The sequence below is a fragment of the Callithrix jacchus genome, chromosome 5 (genome assembly GCF_049354715.1).
Source record: "Callithrix jacchus isolate 240 chromosome 5, calJac240_pri, whole genome shotgun sequence".
Classification (NCBI taxonomy): Eukaryota; Metazoa; Chordata; class Mammalia; order Primates; family Cebidae; genus Callithrix; species Callithrix jacchus.
In genome coordinates, this window is record NC_133506.1 from 154,880,071 (window position 1) to 154,904,371 (window position 24,301).

The window sequence follows — 24,301 nt, forward strand, 5'->3', positions numbered from 1 at the left end:
TATTACACAGTTGTTACCTCAGCATAAATTAACAATTATTCAAAACAAATTGCATGTTTCAATTTGTTGAAATTGATATTAGCCAATCTAAGTACCTAGACATTTCAGTTAGATGTTTAGAACTCATCTGTAAAGGTTTTAAACATATTGATAATGAGCCTATTTAAAGCCATTTGAAGTCTGAGTATAGTATATCTAAATTGTTGTTGTCCATTTATGTCAAAATCAAGAAGAATATTTTGTTCTGCTGAATACATGCGATAATACTTTACTCTCACTTTAGTGTACTAAAAGTGTATTATTTTAATTTGGAATATTTATATCAGCACCTGGTAAACCCGTGTCTCAGTGTCATTCTACATACCAAACAAATCTATTTCAGCTTTTTTTTTTTAATTTTTCACGTGATTAGGCACTCCCAGTGAACTTACAAAGCCTGCCACCAATACTACCACTTCTCTCTCATTCCTGCTCCTGCACCACCACCTCCCCCTCAACTTGTTTTCCTCCTCCTTTACCTCCTGTATCAGCAAGCATAGAATTTAGTTTATATAAACTCATTCAACCAGGGAAAATTTGGCAGGGATGTCATTCTGATTCTTCTCACCTATGGTTAAGCATGTGTGGATTGAGTACTCTACTTAGGTACCGTTTAATGATTAATTCACAAAGTGGGCAAAGAAGCAGAAACCTGAAAGAATCCTTAAGAGATCATCAGCTAAAACCTTTGCTTCCAGGTAGACCATTCCCTAAGTCATCTAGAAAAGAGTATTTCAGTTCTGTTCGTGAGTATCAACAAATAGTTATTGCAATGAGACACTACAGCCTTTCCTGTAAGCTTATAATAGTCATCTCTGAAATATTTAAAATCCTCAGTGAAAATGTTCCTTGCTTGGATATAATGTTTTGTTGGTCAGTCCCACCCCAACATGTAGCAAAAGGTAACCAGCATTTGTTGTGCCTGAATAGCAATCCTATTTGTATCAGTCAGGATCTCAGCACATTACCTTTCAAAAGGACAATGAAGACTCCAAAGAAAATATACAAATGAACATACAAATGACCAACAAGTATGTGCCAGCATCATTCATCATTAGGGAAACGCAAATCAAAGCTACAGTGAGATACCGCCTCACACCCATTAGGTTAGCTACTATCAAAACAAAATAACAAGTGTTAGTGAGGATGTCCAGAAACTGGAAGCTTTGTGCACTGTTGGTAGGAATATTAAATGCTACAGCTGGTATAACTGCTAGGAAAAAGGAAAAACAGTATGGAAATCCTTCAAAAATTAAAAATAGAATTCCCTATGACCCAGAAAATTCCACTTCTGGGTATATATCCAGAAGAATTGAGAAAAGGGTTTCAAAGACACATTTGTATATTCATGTTCTTAGGAGTATTTTTCACAATAGTCAAAAGTTGAAAGCAACCCAAGTGTCCATGGATGGATGGATGGATTAAAAAAATGTGGGTGGTGTGTGTGTGTATGTGTGTGTGTGTGTGTGTGTGTAATGCATTATTAGCCTTAAAAAGGAAGGAAATTCTTTTTGCACATGCTGCAATGGGCGAATCTTGAGGATGTTAATGCTAAGGGAAACAAGCCAGTCACAAAGAGGCAAATCCTGTATGATTCCACTTCTATGAAGTATCTTAACTAGTGAAAATCGTAGAGAATGAAAGTGGAATAGTGGCTGCCGGGGACTAGGAGTGGTGAGTTTTTATTTATTAAGTATAGCATTTTAGTTTTAGAAGATGAAAAGATTCTGGGGATCGGTTATACAGTAGTGTGAATGTACTTAACACTACTGAACTGTACTCTTAAAAATGCTTAAGATGGTAAATTTTATGTTATGTATGTTTTACCACAGTTAACTATTTTTTAAAGAAAATGCAGAGAGTTTAATAATGGTTCTATTTACAAAGGTGTAGACATGGTAAAGTGACTGAACAAGGGAAAGTGACAAGGAAAGGGAGCCATTCCCAGAATCTGGCAAGAAAAGTGCTCACCCAACAAGAGCTGTGGCCTTAGGTAGGGGAGTAAAGGCCAGGCCCTGTCAAATGAGACTCGGCAGAGAGAAGCCATATAATCCTGTCTCCACTGTGTCATTGGCTGTGTCGTTGATCGTGTCATTGGCTGAACCCACTGGGAAGGTAGAGAGCAAAGGAGCACAGGTCAACGGAAGCGCATCTTCCAGAGCCAAGGAAGATGTCCCGCTCACCCGTCTGTTCCCCTTGAGTTGTTCATTTCTCTAGGACAAGCAGGCTTATTTAAGTCTTCCAGGCTTGGTCAGCCACAATTAGTAACATTGAAATGTACTCACTCTTCCTACCTGAGTTGACTTATACTTATTTGAAGTGGAAAAATCGAGTGAGCTCGTCATTGATGGTACTAGACAGATTTAGTCTGATTTAGACAGAAAATATTCTGGATGGAGCATTTTCTATCTGGAGGAAATGGTGCTTTTTCACATTCATTTGTTAAGTCAATTATGTAATATCACCATTATAATTCAACATGCCAAGGAGGAAACAGGGATCAGCAAGGGGATAAGTCACATCTTCATTCTGCTTAGGTTTACACTAAAAAAAAAAAAAGAAACCAAGAATTAAGGCAGGTAACTGAACACATCATAATCTCCTCCCTCAAATAGTGTCTGACAGCATTTACTAATTAAGGCAAACGTGCTCTTTTACTTGGATTACCAAATATTTGCTTAAATATTCTAATAATTTTGCCAGAATAGGTTTAGTCTTAATGCAGTTGATTGTTAAAATGAAAGGAAAAATATTTATTCATCTATTTTGTGGTTTCTATGAAAAACTAGAAGCAGTTGAATATAAAATAGCATTTTAATTTTTTATATAGTTTAATATTTATAAAGCAAGAAATAACGAAGTACAGATATTATTTGCTTGATTTATTTTGCTCCTGCTTTCCAGCATTAAAAAGTAATGCTTTATGTGATCTTGTTTTATTACAACAATAAACCAGAAGCATAAGCTAATCCGTTAAAATATAGTCTGCCATTAAGTAACCTTTTATCATTTCAGACTTAAAATTCCATTTTTTGTGTTTATTTTTTTTTTTTGCATTGGTAGAATTGCAGGTGGAACAGAAAAATGATATCAATCACATATATATATATTTTATTTTGTGTCAAATTTGTATTTTCTGGTTTAATGAAGAGTACTTTTAAGCATTTAAATTAAAACCTCGTAAGTAAGAGCTATACAGTGTGATAAACAAAATAAATGCTAAGGAAACTTTGAAAATCTTTTTCTGTTTTCTCAAGCAACCATTTTACTACTTTTTTCTTGAATTTTCTGAAAATTGTTAGTGAATTTACTGGTATTTGGACATAGTTTGATATTTTGCATTGTGGGTAGAATAACCTGTGGTACTTTATAAAATGCTGATTTTTCTGGAAAGCAATTTAAAAGTTTATACAGACCAGGGAAATGGAAGAATAGGTCATTTGAGAGCCTATATTGTTTCCTCCTTTGGGCTGTTTGTCATGGCACTGTGGACCTGATGGCATTTCATCTGAAAGATAATGCTGAATTATATTTACAAAACAAAAACAAACAAAAAACAGAAAATGAACAGTTGTAATCATTCTATGGAGAAAAATGTAAATGTAATTATTCTACCTGCAATATGGAAGCGACAAAGATTAACCAAAGTTTTTACCTACCACATGCCAGAGAAGGTGTAGCTTCTGAATTCTGGCTTACTTGGTTGCCACATTTAATTTTACCTTGGCCAGGAAGTCTTTTAAAATTAATAGGCAAATGTGCAACACATAAGCACACAGTATATTTATTGATTTTCTCTTCTGCGTATTTGATTCCAGGTATGTATCTTTACTCAGAGGGGATGTAGAACTTTCTTGGAAGGAAAGCAAAAAAGGAAAGAAAACACGCAAGAAATACCTAGGTCAAAGGAATAAGGCATATGTCACCTCAAAGCTAACACACATGCCCTTTTGTGCACATTTTAGAGGACACCTTCTCTAAATGGCTGAATCACAAAAGGTGCTCCTTTCTCAATTCTATCACTCTTTGCCTTCCGACTGCGCATCTTTGTACAGGGCATAAATAGCATAATCATGCACATTGGCCCTGACCTATGAGGAAGAAGAAAGACTCAAGAGAACTTGTTGAGAATAAGTAAGAAAAGAGGGGACTCTGATGAAGATGTCATAATTTTGTAACTTAGTAGGTGGGTCCTGCAGAATTGTATAAAGGCAAGCCTTACCAGACTAAGAAATGGGATAATCAGGAAGTAGGGAGGGGACAAAAGGGAAAGTGTCCCTAATAGAAACCTTCCTGAATTGGAGCTCTGTATACAGCTAAGCAGGTAAAACTAAAAACTTCTGTTATGTGTCATACATGTGTCTGCAATCTGAAAATCATGTATACTGTTCAGATTTACTTACTTTGTTCATCTGTGCCTAACTCAGTTCACATTTATCTTTACTTCTCTGCCTGTACCTACAGAATTTCATGTTTTAGAACTTCCTCAAGGTGGTCAACCCCCCTATTTCTTGGTGGGTCTTAGCTGGGGAGAGAAACAAATGCTCAGTGCACATCAGTTCAATAAATATTTGGCAAAACAATTTTTATAATAAGAATCTATATAATAATTTAAAACTCTGTAACCTTATTTTCATTTCTACTTTAACAATTCCTGGTAAAGAAATAATTTTTATAGCTATTTTGTGAGACAAATCAGTTTGGACATATACAAATTTTATTAATAATTTATCAGTACCCTAAAAGACCATACAATTTAAATCATTATTTACAGCTTTGACCATTACATTTTAGGTTCACAGATACAGAAAATAAACACATAAACCATTTTGGAGAAATAGTTTGGCAGTAAAACTAACTTACTCCTACCTATGACCCAGCAACCCCTTGTCTAGCTGTAGACCCTCCAAAAACTGGCTGCTAACCTCCATCAAAAGACATGTACAAGAATCTTCTAAGCAACTTTATTCACAGTAACCTGAAACTGTTAACAAATCAAAATATTCATCAACAGGAGAACTGGTAAATTGTGGTAGGTTAATACACTGGAATACTATACAGCAAAAAAATGAACAAACTGCTGATACATACCACGAGGTTGAATCTTGCCGGCATGATATTGATCAAAAAAAGCAAGATAGAAAATATGTGGTGTATAATTCAGTTTAATCAAAAATTCAAGAGTAAAAAATAATCAATGATGATAAACATCAAAGTAATTATTAACTTGACAGGGTATTGGGGCTAAGAAAGAGGAATAATTGGCTGGGGAGGCACAGGGTTGCTAATATCTATGTATTGTCTTATGTAACCACCACCCAGACCAAGATATGGAACCTTCCAGTTCCATTCCAAAGTCCTTTATCTTAATCTGGGTAGTGGTTAGAAGAACTGGAAAAATGTATACACATACATATATACATTCATCGAGCTATACACTTAAGATTAGTGTACCTCATACGCTTTTATCTTAAACCTTAAAAAATGAGAAATTTGAATAAATAAAAGTGAATGCACATAATAAGCTTAACTGCAAGACACCAAATTAAATGATATGTTAATATCATTAAGAAAGAATATTTGGGAGGCCGAGGCGGGTGGATCACGAGATCAAGGATCGAGACCATCCTGGTCAACATGGTGAAACCCTGTCTCTACTAAAGATACAAAAAATTAGCTGGGCACGGTGGCGCGTGCCTGTAATCCCAGCTACTCAGGAGGCTGAGGCAGGAGAATTGCCTGAACCCAGGAGGCGGAGGTTGCAGTGAGCCGAGATCGCACCATTGCACTCCAGCCTGGGTAACAAGAGCGAAACTCCGCCTCAAAAAAATAAGAAAGAAAGAAAGAATATTATGGGCCAGGCACGGTGGCTCACGCCTATAATCCCAGCACTTTGGGAGGCCGAGGCGGGTGGATAACGAGGTCAAGACATCAAGACCATCCTGGTCAACATGGTGAAACCCCGTCTCTACTAAAAATACAAAAAATTAGCTGGGCATGGTGGCGCGTGCCTGTAATCCCAGCTACTCGGGAGGCTGAGGCAGGAGAATTGCCTGATCCCAGGAGGCGGAGGTTGCAGTGAGCCGAGATAGCGCCATTGCACTCCAGCCTGGGTAACAAGAGCGAAACTCAGTCTCAAAAAAAAAAAAAGAAAGAAAGAAAAGAAAGTATATTATTTAAAAGCAAATCTATATTTTCATGTTACTCTGCCAAAGTGTCTACCAATGGATGCATGGTCTTTCATATTTGTAAAACATCAAAGGTTTTGTGAGCCATATTTGTTTTTTAAAATCTAGTGGTTGAAGCCTATTACCTGTGCTAGCTTTGTATGAAATATGTAAGACTCATGGTACCACTGTTTAAAAAGTTACTCTGCTTTATTGATTCTAAGATGCACACCATTTTCATATCTCAATTCTCCAAAATCATAATGTCTTACAATCAATCAATGACATAGCACAGTTTGATAGCATATTTTTACTTATTAACACTATATAAAATAATGGAGCTTCTAATATGGATAACATAGATTTAATGAAGTTAGATTGACAGACATTTCCAAAGTTTTAGTGTTTTTCTATATACAGTATACATGCTCATGAGCTCATGTGTGCAATGTTAATTCATTCCGTTTTACTGGAAAGTACAACAAATATACAAAGCAATTGCTATCTTGTAATACAAATTAAAGTTTTAATTATTATATTTTAAAAGGATTCACAAACCCCAAAGCATATAAGAACCAGACAGGGAATAGAGGAATGATACAAGCCAGTGGCAGTGCCCAGGTTACGTGGGTGGTGGGCGTTACAAAAGGGCAGCTGTGCAGGAATGCTGATGTAGTATTGCCCAATCTGCTAATTTTTAAAAAGAAGCCAAAAAAAAAAAAAATCCAATTGATTGTGTACTATTTACTGACCTGTAAATTTTGGCTTAAATAGAAACCATGTCAGTGAGCTGAATCTGACTTTAGGCTGAATGTAAGCTCTTTGAGGACAGGAATTTTATCCATTTCATTTGACTAATATCATTAATATCTAGAATGCAATCTAGTATGTAGTAGGTACTCAAATACATGTTTTGTGACTAAAGTTAACATTAAATGTCTCTGATCCAGGCAGACCAATGTATAGACAAATAGAAACATATAGACATTTTTAAATGACATTTCTGGATAATATAGAAGGAATCCATCTCACAGTTACTACCAGCAGGTTGTTTTTTTTTTTTTTTAACTTTATATCATGGGAATTTTTTTTTTTTTTTTTTTTTGAGACGGAGTTTTGCTCTTGTTACCCAGGCTGGAGTGCAATGGCGCGATCTCGGCTCACCGCAACCTCCGCCTCCTGGGTTCAGGCAATTCTCATGCCTCGGCCTCCTGAGTAGCTGGGATTACAGGCACGCACCACCGTGCCCAGCTAATTTTTTTTTTTTTTTTGTATTTTTAGTAGAGACGGGGTTTCACCATGTTGACCAGGATGGTCTCGATCTCTTAACCTCGTGATCCACCCACCTCGGCCTCCCAAAGTGCTGGGATTACAGGCGTGAGCCATCGTGCCCGGCCTCATTGAAAATTTTTAAGGAAAAATGTCTATACTTCAGAAAACCTTTTCATGCTGTTGACAAGCTAATTCTTACTTAATCTTCAAACCTGAGCTCTGTTTTTTTCTGAACGTCTTTTTCCTAAGAGCCTATACCCCCTTCCCCTCTGTCATTCATCTGGGCTCCCAGGGCAGCCTGGGCCCATCTCCACTGTGGTCCTGCTCCCTACAATGTGCACCGACACATTCATCATCTTTATTTCCGGGACTGCTAACTTCCTGAGGGCAGCCTGGTATCTGACTTGGTGTCCCTTGGCATAGAGTAAGCATTCAACAAATGTCTGTCGATTGTTTTTGTGCTATTGAATTGTAAAAGTAAAAAACTCTGAAGTGCTTTTCTTTTTCTAGACCAGCTTTCAGTTTTATGCAAACGCCCTACTTCTATATTCAGCAAGTATTTTTGGAGCCTCTGTTAAGACTAAGTCACAGTCCTGACCTGCAGAGATTCAGTCTGAACAAACAGACATACATAAGTAATTGTGTGTTACAATCTATAATAAAGGAGAAAAATGTGCTGTGAGAATATGCAGGGCATTCATTATGATTTAGGGAGTCTGGGAGGTGAAGAATTTAGATCCCTGCCCAAGGTTAGCATTAGGGGAGGATTTTCTCCTACGTAGGGAGTAGCTCTCAGAACAACTACTTTATTGTAACAATTCATGGGTTGCAGAATGGGTTCTGCGTGTCATCAGGCAACTCTCCCATGCACAGGACCTGCACACCTGACAAGAAAGTCACTGATGACTCCCTGAAAGTGGGAAACAACAGAAAGTCCTACATGGGGAGCCGGGGAAGAAAGATAGTAGGTGCCCACTTCCCACTCAAACGTTTTGGTAATGACAAGAAGTAAAGGGAGACAGTATGTTTTTCATGATCAGAAAGATCTGTACATTTTTAAATCAGAGGGTACGGAATTATCTGAAGGCAGAATTACCAGAGAGCTAAAAGAAAAATATTGGACTAAGATCCTTTGGGTCATGAAGGCATGTAGAGTAGATCACAGGGTGGTATAGTCTCAAAAGAAATAAATGTTTAGTGTTGGGAACTGATTGTCTTAATGAAAGGGTAAGGTTAGTCACAACTTCATCTTTATCCTGATGCCTGACTGGGGAGCTCTTTTAAATATATATGCATGTATATTCTGCCTTAGTCCAAAAAGGTCGGAGTTAGGACTTGCAGAAGAGAAGAGAACTGTACAGAAGATTTCTAGACATTTTATCCATTTCATAACATTTTCTAGTACAATTTTAATACTTCCCTTTAAAAAACAAAACTAGAGTCAAAAAAAGCATGTTTGTTGACTCATTCCTTCAATAAACATTGAAAGGCTGCCTACTAAGTGCAAGACACTGATCTAGATATTAAAACGTGTTTCATTTCGCCCCTGGCTCCTCACTTCCACTGGAGTCCTTTTTCTGAGGAAGTAAAAACAGGGGTAGCAGTATCTGTTGTTAGAGAGGCCTTTAGCTGTTCATGATACACGAAGCTAGGTATTCACCTTTTACTAACCAGGGCAGTGTTAACAATAAAATTACCACTTTTGTTTCCCAAGTAATTCTCAAGAGTTTGTTGTTAAAAATGTGAACCTAACCAGAAATGGTCTCTTCCCCCTTTTATACTCATAAATCTTGCATTGGGGGAACAAAAGTAGGATGTAAATGCATCCTATGTGAATAAAACTTAGTTAAATAGTCACACTTTGCTTATGAGTGGACACCATGCAAATAAATGTATACATAAAAATTGGACAGCACTTAAAGAGATTTAATAATTCATCCCATTCCCTCTGTGAATAAAAGAGCCAAAGTCCCATTTATGCACACTTTGCTAAAATATGGCAGATAATGATGCATTCATGTTTAATATTGCTAATAAATTTGCAAGTTCACATTTTTATTGATAAACATTTTCTTGAAATGCAGTCTAGGAGGACAGATTTTTAAATTTAAGTACTTTATACATTCAAATTGTAGATAGCAATGAGATTAGTGGTGGTGCTATGTCAAGAGCTGTCTACCAACTTACCTGTGTTCCTACAAACTATGATTTTCATATTTCACATTTATGTGCAACCATATTGCTACAATTTAGGGAAAAAATTAGCATGATGGCAGGGTAATGATCATCGTAAATATCGTGCTTCTCCTTGTTGACATAAATTACATACAGTATTTCAGAAAAATATTTTTGTTAGTCTAGCTTCATATGTTGAAATATTTTGCCTATAGAGTTTACGTTTAGAATACTTGTTTCTTTTAAAATTATCTCTTTGACACACACAAGAAAGGTATATTGTACAGTCCAGACATTTTGAGGGTTAAAACTACTTTTATTCATTGGAAGCTATAAAATATCATTTCTATCTACATAGGCTTTAATGAAATATTGCATAGTTCAGGACACACAAAGATTTTTTTTGTGGGGGGGGCAATTCTCTAAAATTTCAGGAAAAAGATTTGAGAAAATGAATTTATACCTTAAAAACAATATTCCAGAATTCTTTTTAAAATAGCATCGAAAGCTAAAATATATGTTTGTAACAAAAGTTTTGTCCAATTTAATTATCCTTTAAAATCTTAGTATTCTGTCTACTGATTTTCCTCTGAATTAATTGGAACCTATAATTTTCCGAATTTTATTTTGTATAATTGGTAGACTTTATGTCTCATTCTTTTTTTTCCTCCATTAAGATTCCAGAAGCTTATTTCATTAGAGATCCCCATACATTCCTTCTTACCAAGGACTTTATTAAGGTATATGTGCTGTATTTAGTGTGGAAAGTGTTCTTTGGTCTTTAGCTGCATGCATGTATTCACAGGTTAGCTTTTCCACATTTAACCTCAGCTTCTGGAAATAAGAATAGTGACTGGGTTAACTGAAGCATGTTTGGAAGGAGGAGCAAAGCTTGTCTACAAAATACTAACACTTGGATGATTCTGCACCCTGAGAAAAGAGCACCCGTGAATTTTCTGGACTTTTTTTCATGGCTGACTTGGAATACACTTGCATTGTCAAAGAGTATGTTGGCCTCTCTCTTTGATGCATATTGATTATGACAGTCACCCTCCTTCCCCTGCAGGCCATGGAGGCACAGATACAGAACTTTGGACAGACGCCATCTCAGTTGCTTATTGAGCCACATCCGCCTCGGAGCTCTGCCATGCACCTGGTAAGACATATCAGCATGTTGGGACTTTTTTTCTTTCCTTTGTACCTGGAAATACAGCAAATGAAATAGTGGTTTTAACAGCATATTTTAAAAGGCTTCTCAATCTGTTGGTTAACTCTTGAGTCTAAGTACAAACTAATACCCCAGGGAGAGACAGAGAAGGGAGTGTAAATCTACCTTTAAGTCCTACTTAAGCTAGCCCACTTCTGGATTCACAAAAATAGCCGTCTTCTCTATGTATGCCTCTGGGTAAACTCATTCATGCGCACACAGGCATAGAGAGACACAATGACACCAGAATTAGACTCTATTTGTAAGTTACAATGAAAAATCTATTGCAGACACAATAGGATATTGCCAAATTTCAGGGCAATATACAGTAGGGGAAGTAGTTCATTTTAAGGAAAGGAAAGAAATATAATGGTAATTTATGGTTATTGCAGAGAGACTGTTGAGCAGAGTGGTTAGAGTCAGGGCCCCGGAGCTAGACAAGCCAAACACCATCTCTGCACTAGCTAGTAAATGACTTAGGCAAGGTATTTCACCTCTCTGTGTTTGCATTTCAACATCTGTAAAATAGAGGTAAAAATAGAACTTACTATTGAGAATTTAATGATTTAATACTGTGTAGCCCTTGGACCAGCACCTGTCATACAGTAAGTTGTTAGTAAATGTTAGCAGACATCAATCATAATTAGCTACTGTGTTAAACTTCTTATTCCCACTTTGCAAGGGAGTCTTATTCTTTTCATTCTAATCTGAATTTAAAAGTCCATTTCCATAACAAAATTCCTTTACAGTTTATTAGCAAATAGTAAACATTTTCTTCTTTAGGTAATTTGAAGCAGGTAAAATTTTCATGAGCAATTTCTTTAGAATTTATTTCTTACACTGTGATTTTTCACTATTTTTTATTGAAAAATACTTGAAGGTAAAAATATGTTCACAAAATGAACTTCAAGACAGGTACTCTAGAGTAAAGAGCTCTGGATTCTGGTCTTTAATATATGTGTAAACAAATGTATCAGCTGTTATTTTGTGATGGAAGTATTAATCACACCTTTCACTTACTCTGTCATTTAACAAATTTTTATTGAACCCCTTCTGTGAGCCAGATCTCATGCTAAGCACTGGAGATACAGTGACAAATATACCATCTACACTCTCAAGAAATCAGTAGTTGAACTTTTGGGAAACAAATAAATAAATGCGTTTGTTTTTAAACTTTTTTTAAAGATAGGGTCCCACTCTGTTGCCCAGGTTAGAATATTGTGGCGTGATCAGTACTCACTGCTGCCTCAAACTCCTGAGCTCAAATGATCTTTCTGCCTCAGCCTTCCTAGTAGCTGGGACTACAGCTATGTGCCACCATGCCTGGCTAAGTGTTTTAAATTTTTTGTAGAGACTGGACTTCACTATGTTTTCCAGGCTGGTCTTGAACTCCTGGCCCCTCAGTCTTCCAAATCACTGGGAATACAGGCATAAGCCACCATGCATGTGTTAAACACCATGTCTGTGTTTAAATGCTTGTTTTTTTTCCTTCCTGTAATAGCTCAGCCAAACAGTTTCATCCCCCTTGGTTAGTCATTAATGAACTCTTTTGACTGCAGTTGGTCCTTCTGTGTGACTAAACAGTAAGGTTTGCACCAAGCTCAAACTGTTGCTGTATAAACCCTCGGCCACACTGTAGGCATAGAGATGTGGCCTTGGAGCCTCAAGCCCTATGACGAAGCATTTTTAATAAACTGTCCAGGAGAATATCTCTAACACTTTATTTTATGAAGTGCTTTGGCAGAAGAGTTTTACTCTTGTGTTAGTTTTCTGTGTTTCATAATAATAATAAAAATATTTATCCTGGAGGTATGCCCAGTCAGAATTCATTACTTTCCTAGGGGAAATTGTTAGAGACTGAATTGGCATGAAACTGTTTATAAAGAAAATCGAAGCTTTCTAAGCTCATGTAGCAGAGAATTCATATCTACTGCAAACCATTACAAAACATGTATGAAAGCTAAATAATGGTTATTTCCAGCTTCCCTATTTTATGTCTTAATATGTAGTATTTGTAGTGTTTTGTAGGACTTAGAGTATCTACTTTCTGTCAAGTCATATGCTAGATGTTTATAAAACAAAGGCTAAAAACAGAAAGAAGAAAACACATGGACACATAATGGGGAACAGCACTGGGGCCTGTTGTGGGGGTGGGGGTGGGGGTGGTGAGAGGGGAGCATCAGGAAAAATGGCTAATGTATGTGGGGCTGAAAACTAGATGATGGGTTGATCTGTGCAGCAAACCACCATGGCACACATTTGCTTATGTAACCATCTGCATGCCCCGCACATGTACCCAGGAACTTAAAATAAAATAAAATAATTGAAGACAAGAAGAAGAAAATGCATTGGCCCTCAGTAAGCTCACAGCCTAGAAGGGAGAAACAAGGCTTCAACCTTAAACAGTCAGTGCCAGAGCAGAACCTGGGGAGCACTGCCAGGGAAGCGCTGGGGCTGCTTTATTGAGGCTACTATATTTTAATTATTTAGACTGTAGTCATGAGCCCAGATCAACCAGATAGAAGTGAAAATATTAGTTAATTCACTTTATATTTCATGTAATCAATGGGAGTCACTGATTCGACTAACTTTCCCACAAAACTGATTTTTAAACTGCATTGAGTAACTGTGTTATGTCATGTGGGTGTGTCTGTGAGCTAACTTTTTACTTTGCATTGTGGCGATATTTGAATTGAGGCTGGTCTTTAATGATTCTGTGTCCCTGTATCAGTGACTTCACAGAATTCTTGTTCTCTATTCTCTGTGCCACCCCCAAGTCAAAGATGCTCAATCTGGGGCAGACATTCACTGCCCAGTATGGAAGACATTCCTACTTCCAGTATGGAAGTGCAGGTGGCTTTTCCTCCTGGTGTGTGCTCGTGTTAGCCTTGTCTGCTTAACCTCACTCTCCCGAGACCTCTCACTAACTGTGTTATTCCTTTTGTCTTCCTCTGTTCTCTTCCCTTTCTATTCAACAGTGTTTCCTTCCACAGAGTCCACTCATGTTTAAAGATCAGATGCAACAGGACGTGATAATGGTGCTGAAGTTTCCTTCAAATTCTCCAGTAACCCATGTCGCAGCCAACACCCTGCCCCACTTGACCATCCCTGCAGTGGTGACAGTGACTTGCAGCCGACTGTTTGCAGTGAATAGATGGCACAACACAGTAGGTATGTGAGCCTGAGCAAATTGCTTACCAAAGATTTCTTAAAAGCTACAATTAAATTAAGGTAAAAAAAAGTGTGCTGGGATTAGCTCAAATGCCACATTATCTACAAAAAACAACAGACTAAATAAATTGTCGAACCCAGCTCAGTGACTCCTACCTGTCTCCCTCATTTCTGCTTTATGTTAGTGCCTCATAGGATGCTTGGATCGTAGTTAAATATTTGGCAGATTGAAGCAGTTCTGCTACTAATAAAGGTTATCCTACCTTTTTCTGCCATTTCCTTCCTGCAAAAAATAAATATAAAAATTAAAAAATGCACCTCACTTTTCTCCTATATCACGCAGAAGTGACTTTGAATCCGGGTTTCTGGATGCTGGCTTCAAATCCTGTTTCCTCTACATCAGTAATTTATTTAGCAAATATTTGGATGATTATTATGTGTCAAGTAGTTCTAAGCACTGTATATACAGCAATAAACAGGACCAGCACCAGCTGTATCCTTGCAGAGCTTAGAATCTTTGCAAAAAGACCAAATCTAAATTGTCCAGTGATTTCATATTTCACATATTCCTGAAAGTACCAGCCAGTACATCTTGAAGTGACATAATGTTGTAGCAAACATCTAGACATGTTAATGCTTAACCATGGCAGAAATGGATGTGACCAAGTGATTTAATTGGCCCAGTTCACCACTAAAGATCTCCAAGAAAGCCGAAGACTCCCCGTCTCTGGAGTTGAACTGGTGAGCCATGCTGAAGTAACCTGAATCTTTCTATTCCACTGATCTCTACATTGCTCTAAAAAATGCAGTGATTTGTACCGTAGCTTTATCTCCTAAGAGTTTCTTAGTGCACCTATTTTAAGATTATTGGTAATATTATCAACATAAGGTAACGCTACGTCCATTCAATCAGAGATAGACAGCAAAATTTATGATGGTATTATTCTCAGGAGAGAGCCTCTAGAAATGTTTTGCATTGAGAAAAAAGACTATAAAGGACTAAATTTTTCTTTAAACTTGTTCAAAAGTGTTATATATATTATATAATCACGTGTGGAAAACTATGACTAATGAACTTCATCAGGCCCTAAACATTAATCCTCTGAAAGTAGCTTTTAGTGAGATTAAGATTTTAGGTGTGGCCCAATTTTATACCTTCAGTTTACTTGTCATATGTTGAAACAAAGTCCCCCTTGGATGGGAGCCCCAGCTCCCTCTGTCCTCACCAGGTGAGCTCAGGCATATACCCATCCCTGTTTGGAAGCATAGCCCTTTCACTGATTTCAGGCTCATTGATTGCTCAGTGACCTTAGCTTTTTGATGGGTCCAATAAATGTTATGATCTTCTATTTATCCAGCTTTTTCTCATCATTAGAATAGAGACAAAACTTTTTCCAACCTTCTACATCTTAAGTGGAAACCTGAAGTCCCTGTTGTGATTATTTTGTAAGGCTGTCTACAGAGACACATAGTATAACTGAACCATTCTTAGAACAATTAATTTTTAAGCAAATATGCATTTTGTAAAATCATCATAAAACACTGCCCATTAGGGAATTCCTCCTTTCTGAAAATTTTATGGTAGTTTTTCTCTCTTTTTTTGATATTTAGGCCTTAGAGGAGCTCCAGGATACTCCTTGGATCAAGCCCACCATCTTCCCATTGAAATGGATCCCTTAATTGGTATGTTAATAAAGAATAAATTTTCATGGATACTATCCACATATTCATATGTAGTTTTCATAAAAAGTAGTTGAATAATATTTTTCTTCCACAAGATTAATTTGCTAACAATATCAAATTATCAAGGAGCTGTGTAAATTATAATATGCCATATAAGAGCTTTGGCATTAAATGAATTGTTTCCTGATATTTTTGGAGGTCATTTAAGTTGCTTATAAATAAGGCAAATAATTCCAAACTGTTTTTTCTTTCAGCCTAAAATGTTCTCTAACAGCTCAGTATTATTTAAAATATAAGGATTCAAAAAGATTATTAAAAGAAACTAATATGGAAGAACATCTTTTCTGGAAGTCTCTATCATTGAATTTTTTTAAGCAAACATGTTTTAAAGCAAATGTTTCATACAAATTACAAACCGATGAGCTAAAACTCTTTGCAGCAGATATTCAAAATGTTTTTAAATAATTGTGTTCATATTTACTAGCCATTTGATCCAAAGCTAGCTTCTTAGTCTTTCTAAGCCTTTCCAGTTGCATATCTGTAAGACGATTTTTAATGTTTGTTCTATCTAATTCATTGGATGATTAGTAAGATAAATTAGAAAAAAATTGAAAATGCTACAAAAAATTATTAAGCTACATATTAAAAGTCATGGGGTTTTATTCTTAGATTCTTTTTTTTTTTCTTTTTTTGAGATGGAGTTTTACTGTGTCACCCAGGCTGGAGTGTAGTGGCACAATCTCGGCACACTGCAACCTTCACCTGCCAGGTTCAAGCAATTCTTCCAGCTCAGCCCCCCAAGTAGTTGGAATTACATGCATGCACTGCCACGCCTGGCTAATTTTTCTATTTTTAGTAGAGACAGTTTCACCATGTTGGCCAGGCTGGTTTGGAACTCCTGACCTCAAAGCGATCTGCCTGCCTCAGCCTCCCAAAGTGCTGGGATTACAGGCGGGAGCCACCACTGCTCTTATTCTTAGATTCTAATTTATCCTTCATCTTTGAACCCAGAAATAAGATAAGATACAGACGTTTCAATTAGTTACCTAAACCCCCTACACAAAATACCATTTACATGTCTTTGAGAGCTTCTAAGGTTTAGGATTAAGAATATTATTAGTCTAGTCTAGCTATTCCTCTGTCCAACAGACATTGACAATGAAATATACAGCTACCATGAAAAAATTAATTGGTCTATTCTAATTAGTCAAGGACCAATTGTATAGTTTTCCAGAGACTTTTGGTTTTCTTTTCCTTACTGACTTTTTCGTATATTTTTTTTTTATTGCTTACATTTTCCAGTAATTATTTGTATAGTATTAGCAGATAGCTACAAATAGTAGTACTTATATTTAATTGGTGCTAGAGAGTGGTGGTGGTGACCTCCTTCTACATCTGCATTTCTGTTTAAGAATTCAGCCGAGGGATTTACCCTGCAAGGATGGCGTGCAGTAAGGGACAAGCTGGCATGCAGACAGGCACTGGGGAAATCAGATGGTGTCTCTGAGTTCCTGACTTTATTCAGATTCAATCCCAGGGCTCTACATGATTCTTTGCCTGTCTCTTTCCTCCCCAATCCCTCTCTCATCTTTTATGTTCCTCTCCTCCCCAGCTAGCCCATTCTCCAAAGGCCTTCTGTCTGTTGACAATGCAGGCCTGTAAAGCTGCTGACCCGAAGCTCCCTGTGGGGCTGCCCACATAACAACATCCCTTGCTCAAATCTCTACCTTCCTTTGTCACAGGAATTGTGAATACCATCAGAAAATGACAGGCTGGGGCAAATATTAAGATACCTCTTTCTTAATAACATACTTCATACAACATTTACTTCCCATGTGATTCTTATAAACTAATGAACTTGTGCATAGTGAGCATCTAAAGAATTAAATGCATTAACATATTTTATTATGTTTAAATTAATTATTTTGAATTCCTCATATTGTTATTATTTATTGGTGGAGGGAAAACTGAAATTTCTGGCATAATATTAAAATATGTAATATGGTTCATAAATAATCATTGCTACAAAGGAAATTTATATTCCTCAAGGGAGAATCTTAATAGTCTTATACCATTAAAAAAAACTATCTCTGCATAAATGAAGCATGAAAATGTTGTTTTCCTTCTATAAGCGCTTGGTAAAACTCATAATGGAATCTTTCTTCAAATGCTTTTTTTCCATTTATTTTTAGCCAATAATTCTGGTGTAAACAAAAGGCAGATCACAGACCTTGTCGACCAGAGTATACAAATCAATGCACATTGTTTTGTGGTGACAGCAGATAATCGCTACATCCTTATCTGTGGATTCTGGGATAAGAGCTTCAGAGTGTATTCTACAGAAACAGGTAATCCTAACTATGAAACATCATATTCTCTTCGAAATGACTATTGTTAAAACCAAAGCTGAATGTGAACTCATACTTAATAATGAAGGCATTTTTATCATCTGTCAGTATGAGTAGTCAAGATTCAAATTAAATGTTCACATTGTAAGCAGAATAACTTCATCTGTTCTGAGAGAAGTATCTAACTTCATCTCTTCTAAACGTTAGCATGATCCCTGAGTTCACGGGACAAAGGGGGCTATTGTTCCCTTCCCACAAATTCGTATACAGTAAAATATCCTAAAACTCCCCTTGATCTGACCCAAACCCTGAAGAGAAAAATCAGGATTGTGTTATTTTATAAAGTCTTTTCCTTACAAATCTCAAGTGATGGTTGGGCACAGTGGATTATGCCTGTAAACCCAGAACTTTGGGAGGCAGAAATCAGGGATCACCTGAGGTTGGGAGTTCGAGACCAGCCTGACGAACATAGAGAAACCTCATCTTTACTAAAAAAATACAAAATTAGCCAGGCATGGTGGTGCACGCCTGTAATCCCAGCTACTCAGGAGGCTGAGGCAGGAGAATCGCTTGAACCTGGGAGGCAGAGGTTGTGGTGAGCCGAGATCTTGCCATTGCACTCTAGCCTGGGCAACAAAAACAAAACTCCGTCTAAAAAAAAAAAATCTCAGGTGGCATTCTCTTATCAATTTTCAAAAGCAATGCAAGAAAGCAACCTGTAGGCAGATTTGGATAACATTGTAACTTAACTGGCCTATAGATGAGCTCTTCATAAAACTGGTAAAATAAAATAAAAATACAGTAAGATTTTTAAAAATCTGATAAAATAAAGTTATGCTTATTACTTTTTGAAGAAAAAGATTAAATGAAGCAAAACTTAGCAAACCTATCATTTCTGTGTTACAGGGAAATTGACTCAGATTGTGTTTGGCCATTGGGATGTGGTCACATGCTTGGCCAGGTCCGAGTCATACATTGGTGGGGACTGCTACATCGTGTCCGGATCTCGAGACGCCACCCTGCTGCTCTGGTACTGGAGTGGGCGGCACCATATCATAGGAGACAACCCTAATAGCAGTAAGTGTTTGTATAAAATCATTCTGTCAAACTATAGTTTATCTTAAATATATTTTGCCTGTTCGGTTTTCCGAAGAGTTTTTTCCTAAGGTGTAAGGATTATAAAATATGAAAGCCGAAGTGGCCAAAATCTGTATTGGAACGTAGCTATGTTCAAAGTATTAATATGAGCAGTACTATCACCTCTAACATGGAGAGACTTTCAGATTCCCCTCACCGATCCCCTCCCCAGATCTCTGCTCAGCAGCCCAGTCTCCAAATGTTCCTATCCTTCAGGAATTTTCTTCAACATCACCTAGTCCATTAAACTTCATGTGATTTCTTTCAGCTGAAAATAATCTCTCCTTCTCTGAATTTTCAGAAGATTTTAACTGTGTCTCAGTCAGGGCACTAACCGCTATCTGTCACATCCTGTAGTAAATTTCTTCATGTATTCATTTAAAAAACAGTGTGTGAGTACCCCTTTCACATGAGGCATTGTGAGGGAAGCAAAAATTGATTAAGACAGTTTCCTTGCTCGGGAGGATTCCTCAAATGACTTTTATTCCACAGCGCACCCTAAGATATCCTATAGGAAGAAAGCGTCAGGGGAGGCTGGACTCCTTCATGAAATCATTTTGGAAGATAGTTTGCACTCAAACTTTCTATATAAGCGCTGGACGTCTTACACAAATAAATTGTTGATGCTTGTTTAATCCACAGCCTCTCAAACTTCTTTTTCCAAGGAAATTTTATTTTTATAGGAGCAGTTAGTTATTACCTACTCTAAAGTAGATAATGAGTGTCTGTCTTTCCATTTTAAGCTCCTGTCATAGTGGTATACATAATAGGTTTCCAATATATCAGATGACTAAAGAGCTGGATAAGAGATTGCCTAGAAATGATTACTGCTTTTAATTACTAAGCTTTCAATAGTTCATTCAAATGCATGACTTCCCTGTCAGATACAGAAAGGTTTCTGTGAAGTGGTAAGGGCAAGTACCCAAACCAGGATTATCCAGATTGTCAAATATCAACTGAAACATGAATTTGAGGAATACTTATAACCCAACAGATATAACAGTTTTCAGGAAACCTGTGCATCTACAACTAAAATGTTAGAAGAGTAAACAAATCTACAAGATGCCATGTTACGTTGCTTGGCTGGCTGCTGCCTCTCTGGTCAGTTCCAACCTGTGAGACGGCTGGGGGTGGAAACTGAATTGCACATCCACCCTTCATGTCCCACTTCGTCCCCTCAACTCTTATGCATTTTGACAGGTATACTGCAAAAGTAGGAAGTGGCTTTGGATGGATAGGAACAAAGGTCAATATAGGAGAGAATGGAGAAATATATTTGTATGAGAAGATAGTGGAAGATTGGATTAGATGTCCAAATGTTATGTGAAATTTTCTTCCTGTTGCCCATAGCTAGAGTTGAACAGTGGATGAAGAAACTAAATGTGTTGTGGAATAGAATGTGCCCCTTGGCATAGCTACTGAACAAGAGAGTGTGTATACACATGAGTCTCTGTTCTAAATTTGACCAAGATGGGCTCTTGATTTGAAGGAAAAGATATTCAGTGTTGCTTGATTTCCAACCAGTTGAGATAGTTAGTTACCAATTCTTTGTTATTAATAAGCATACCTAAATATCAGTAAGATAATCTCCTTATTTGCTCTTTTTAAAAGCCATGTCCTTAAAAAATTTATTTTTTAACAGAATTCTAGTATGTCTATGTATGCGTATATATACATGTGTATAAGACATATGACCTACCAGTGATGGCTTTATTATTCTCAAGAGTGGTACACTATCAGGTATATTTTATCTAAATATATGTTCACGTATTTCCAAATTGCTTTTATTTCCATAATAGTGTAGCATTTCTTTTAAAAGTTTAACTAAGCAGCAGGTCTGTGCAGTATCTTTCATATACAGTGACAAAAAATTAGACATTATTAGAAAAAATTTAAAAGAACAGAATAGAGCTTTAAATCTAATTAATTAGTGTCTTCAAAATGAAACCCAGAAATGATGCAAGTGTTATTTCCAAAAAGGGGATTTGTTTCTTAAAAGCTGCCATCTGGTAGCAGAGATAAGATGTTGATGTACTGCTAGGAGGTAAAGAATATTAAAGAAGACTCCTAAATTGTAGTAACTATCTGTGTTCACTACTCTTGTTTTCTAGTGATCTTTTAAACCAAAAAATGGCTAACTATCAATTGTAGCTTTGGTGCATGAATTAGCAAGAAAAGTTAAATACAATAATATTTAAAGCTATGTAAATGCAAAACGCTCTTATAATACTTAAGAACAAAAATGTAAATATTATATTTGTTAAAAAAGCAGCAGCATATTTAAGTTTTAAGTAAGGACCAGGATTATCTTAAAGATATTAAAGAAGATTATCAACATGTATTTTTAAGTATTACCTTCATCTACAGGAATTTATTTTTAGTCAAAAACTGTTGTCATCATTATGGACCTAAACCACTTCCATAGACTCCATTCTGTCAAGACTTTATTAGATGTCTAATGTGAACATATGTCGAATGGTACATTCATAAGAGGGAAAAGTGCTCTTCTAGAATAAACAAGATAAGCACCTAAAGTGTTAGTCAAGCAACAATATGTGCTGAGTGCCTACTGCGTGCCTGGCACTATCTCGGCAGCTGGGAATGCTAGAACGTCACAGTCTCTGACTTTCTGGGGTTGACAAGAATCTGCTTTTATACTGATCACAAAGTGCTTCTCTTGCTTGGATGTACTGAAGATGTCGAGTATTTGTTACGTGAATCGTGAATTGTTATGGGAATATTTTGTGGCATAAATACTTTGAACATCCACAAAATGCTTAACTTTACATCAAATCGATGATTATGAAAAAAACTGGTTTTAGTTTTTTTCCATAAGGATGATCATAATAGTAAAAAAAAAAAAAAAAAATCTCAGGTTTCGTATTGATTGAATGACTGATTTATGGCTCATTTATCTATTTAAAAAGCCAACCTAGTAGCATATGTATGCCTGACTAGGGCGACCATCTATGTTGGTCTCTTCCCTCTTTTTTTCAGGCAGTCACCGCACACACTGAAGTGACTGTCACATCAGTGCTCCACCCGTGGTTTGACATAGCCATGGTCGTTTCCATCAGAAAACTCACAATATGAAAAGAGATTTTTTTTCTGTTCCAGTTTAATCTACTCTAGCTTCCAATTCACAGGTCAGAGAAACAGGCCACATGTATTTTCTGTCTCATAATACGTTGATACTCAAGACCAGAAAGCTAGTTGTCTCTAAATTTTTATCAAAGTGTGTGACACAATGCTCTTAGGTTTTGGAGGTTGTATGTATTAACCTGTTCTTGAAGGGGGAAGTCCTAGCATGGAACATAATATCCTAGTAGCCGTCAGAATGCAGGGATGGGCCTTGGTGTGAACATGAAACTGCTTTGTGTGTCAGCGAGGCCAAATCATACCTGTTCATCACAGCATCCTGAGATGACAGGGTTTATCATTTAGCCTTACATGCACGTCACCGGGTTCGCTCAGTATAAACTCAACCGACTTAATGTATTTGTTTCTCTTGCACTGTCATTATTCCATTGTAATGGATAGCTCTGTTAATTCCACAAAGAAAAAAATGTTATCTTTGTGAAATGTCTTAGGCAGATATAGGAAGTATGTGTGGTTTTATTGTGTCAAATGTGTAGTGTGACAAATGCAGACATCTCAGAATTATTAGTCTTTTTCTAATCCTTTTGACCATTGTGATGAATTGGTCGCAAAGAGAATGAGTATCTGTAAGCAGACTATTAGATACAGAGTCTCAGACCATAAAAGATATAAGCAACGGCTGCCTAGTGTAGGTTAGAGTCAAATTATCGTTGTTTTATTAATGTATTTTACAATAATATTTATTGTTATTCTTTCAAACTTGTGGCTTTGATCATAGAAATTATCTTGGAGACTTTAAATAGGTCCCTAACTAGATAACAGAATTGCAAAGCTGTGAGGGACAGATGCTTTCATATGAAACAGACTTTTATACAAATTCAGAAACTAATTTGAAAGTGATAAAAATTAATTTGCGCACTTTAATTGGAAGCAGGCTACTGCATGAAAGAGAGTGGAGCCGAGCTGGCAATTTGTGCTAAAAGCTGATTGAATTTTTTGTCAGGTAGGTATCTTGGACTTGGCCGCTTATCCTCTTGAGCCTATCTTTACAATATATTACAACCCATCTCTGACTGGTGTTCTTTAAAAGGATCAATTCTATTCCTGTGGAATCCCTAGAGTCCAAAATTTCATTGATCTTGGGACTTGACATTTCTCATTACGTGCTATAGCTTCCAACAAGATAGTCACAAGAGAGGCAAGTTAACATTGTTGTCTCTTCAGCAGACACTCAGAATACATTGGGACCTAAGCTCAAAAGCCAATCTGCTTTTAAACTATGTCGTTTTAATGTGTATACTAGATATAAGGTGCTTTATAGAGAATTTGATATACATACGTACAAAAAGTTTTAAATCATAGCCATGTGAAACTTTGAAGAGGATTTACTGTTCATCTTTTCAACTCAAATCTACAAATATGCATTGGGTACTGTAGATAACACATGCTTTTCCATTCTACCTTTTAAAAATAAGTCCTGTAGCTCATGTACAGGCATTATGCAGACTGTGAAAGGAGAGGCCAGTTGCAGAGGAGACTCCAGCTGCGCACACACGTTCTCCAGGCTCCCATTGTGTATGCCTCAGCTCTGGACGCTGACCCTCCTGCCAGCCACAACCTGTCACCAAACATCTGCCAAATCACAGCCCTCTCTTTGTTTGCATCCAGCCTTGTTTTTCAAAGACTATCCTGGTGCCCAGCTCCGCAACTGTCACTAACTGATGCTAGTGTAAGAAATGAAAGCATGGACAATGAATAGCGCAGAGAGAGTTGTAGAATATATTTAGATTTAGATGCATTAGACAAGTTCGTCTCACTTCTCAGAGCAAGGAATCTTAGCTAGGATTTAGAGTGTGTTAAACCATCTTTTTAAGATCAGAGGAAGCAGAGCTCCATATGCAGTAGTTCCACCTTGCAGGGCTTGTCAAAGACCAAAAGGGAACGGATGTATTGAAACATCCATATCACAGAGCCCATTCTGTGGTAGACCACTCATCCACTCT

The 24,301-nt window shown here is 36.9% G+C and overlaps 1 protein-coding gene across 17 annotated transcripts in view; it reads left to right on the top strand.

The window, feature by feature from the left end:
* The window catches only part of NBEA (neurobeachin), a 730,940-nt gene that overhangs the window by 694,503 nt on the left and 12,136 nt on the right, over positions 1-24,301 (top strand). For 9 of the 17 annotated variants that reach the window (XM_078375291.1, XM_078375292.1, XM_078375294.1 and 6 more), the window contains 5 exons: positions 10,720-10,809; positions 13,839-14,031; positions 15,643-15,714; positions 17,907-18,062; positions 18,969-19,139. In XM_078375291.1, coding sequence (XP_078231417.1) covers positions 10,720-10,809; positions 13,839-14,031; positions 15,643-15,714; positions 17,907-18,062; positions 18,969-19,139 — 682 coding nt within the window. Of the gene's footprint in view, positions 1-10,330; positions 10,394-10,719; positions 10,810-13,838; positions 14,032-15,642; positions 15,715-17,906; positions 18,063-18,968; positions 19,140-24,301 lie in introns of all 17 variants that reach the window. The other 8 variants (XM_078375287.1, XM_078375289.1, XM_078375288.1 and 5 more) reach the window with 1 other exon arrangement.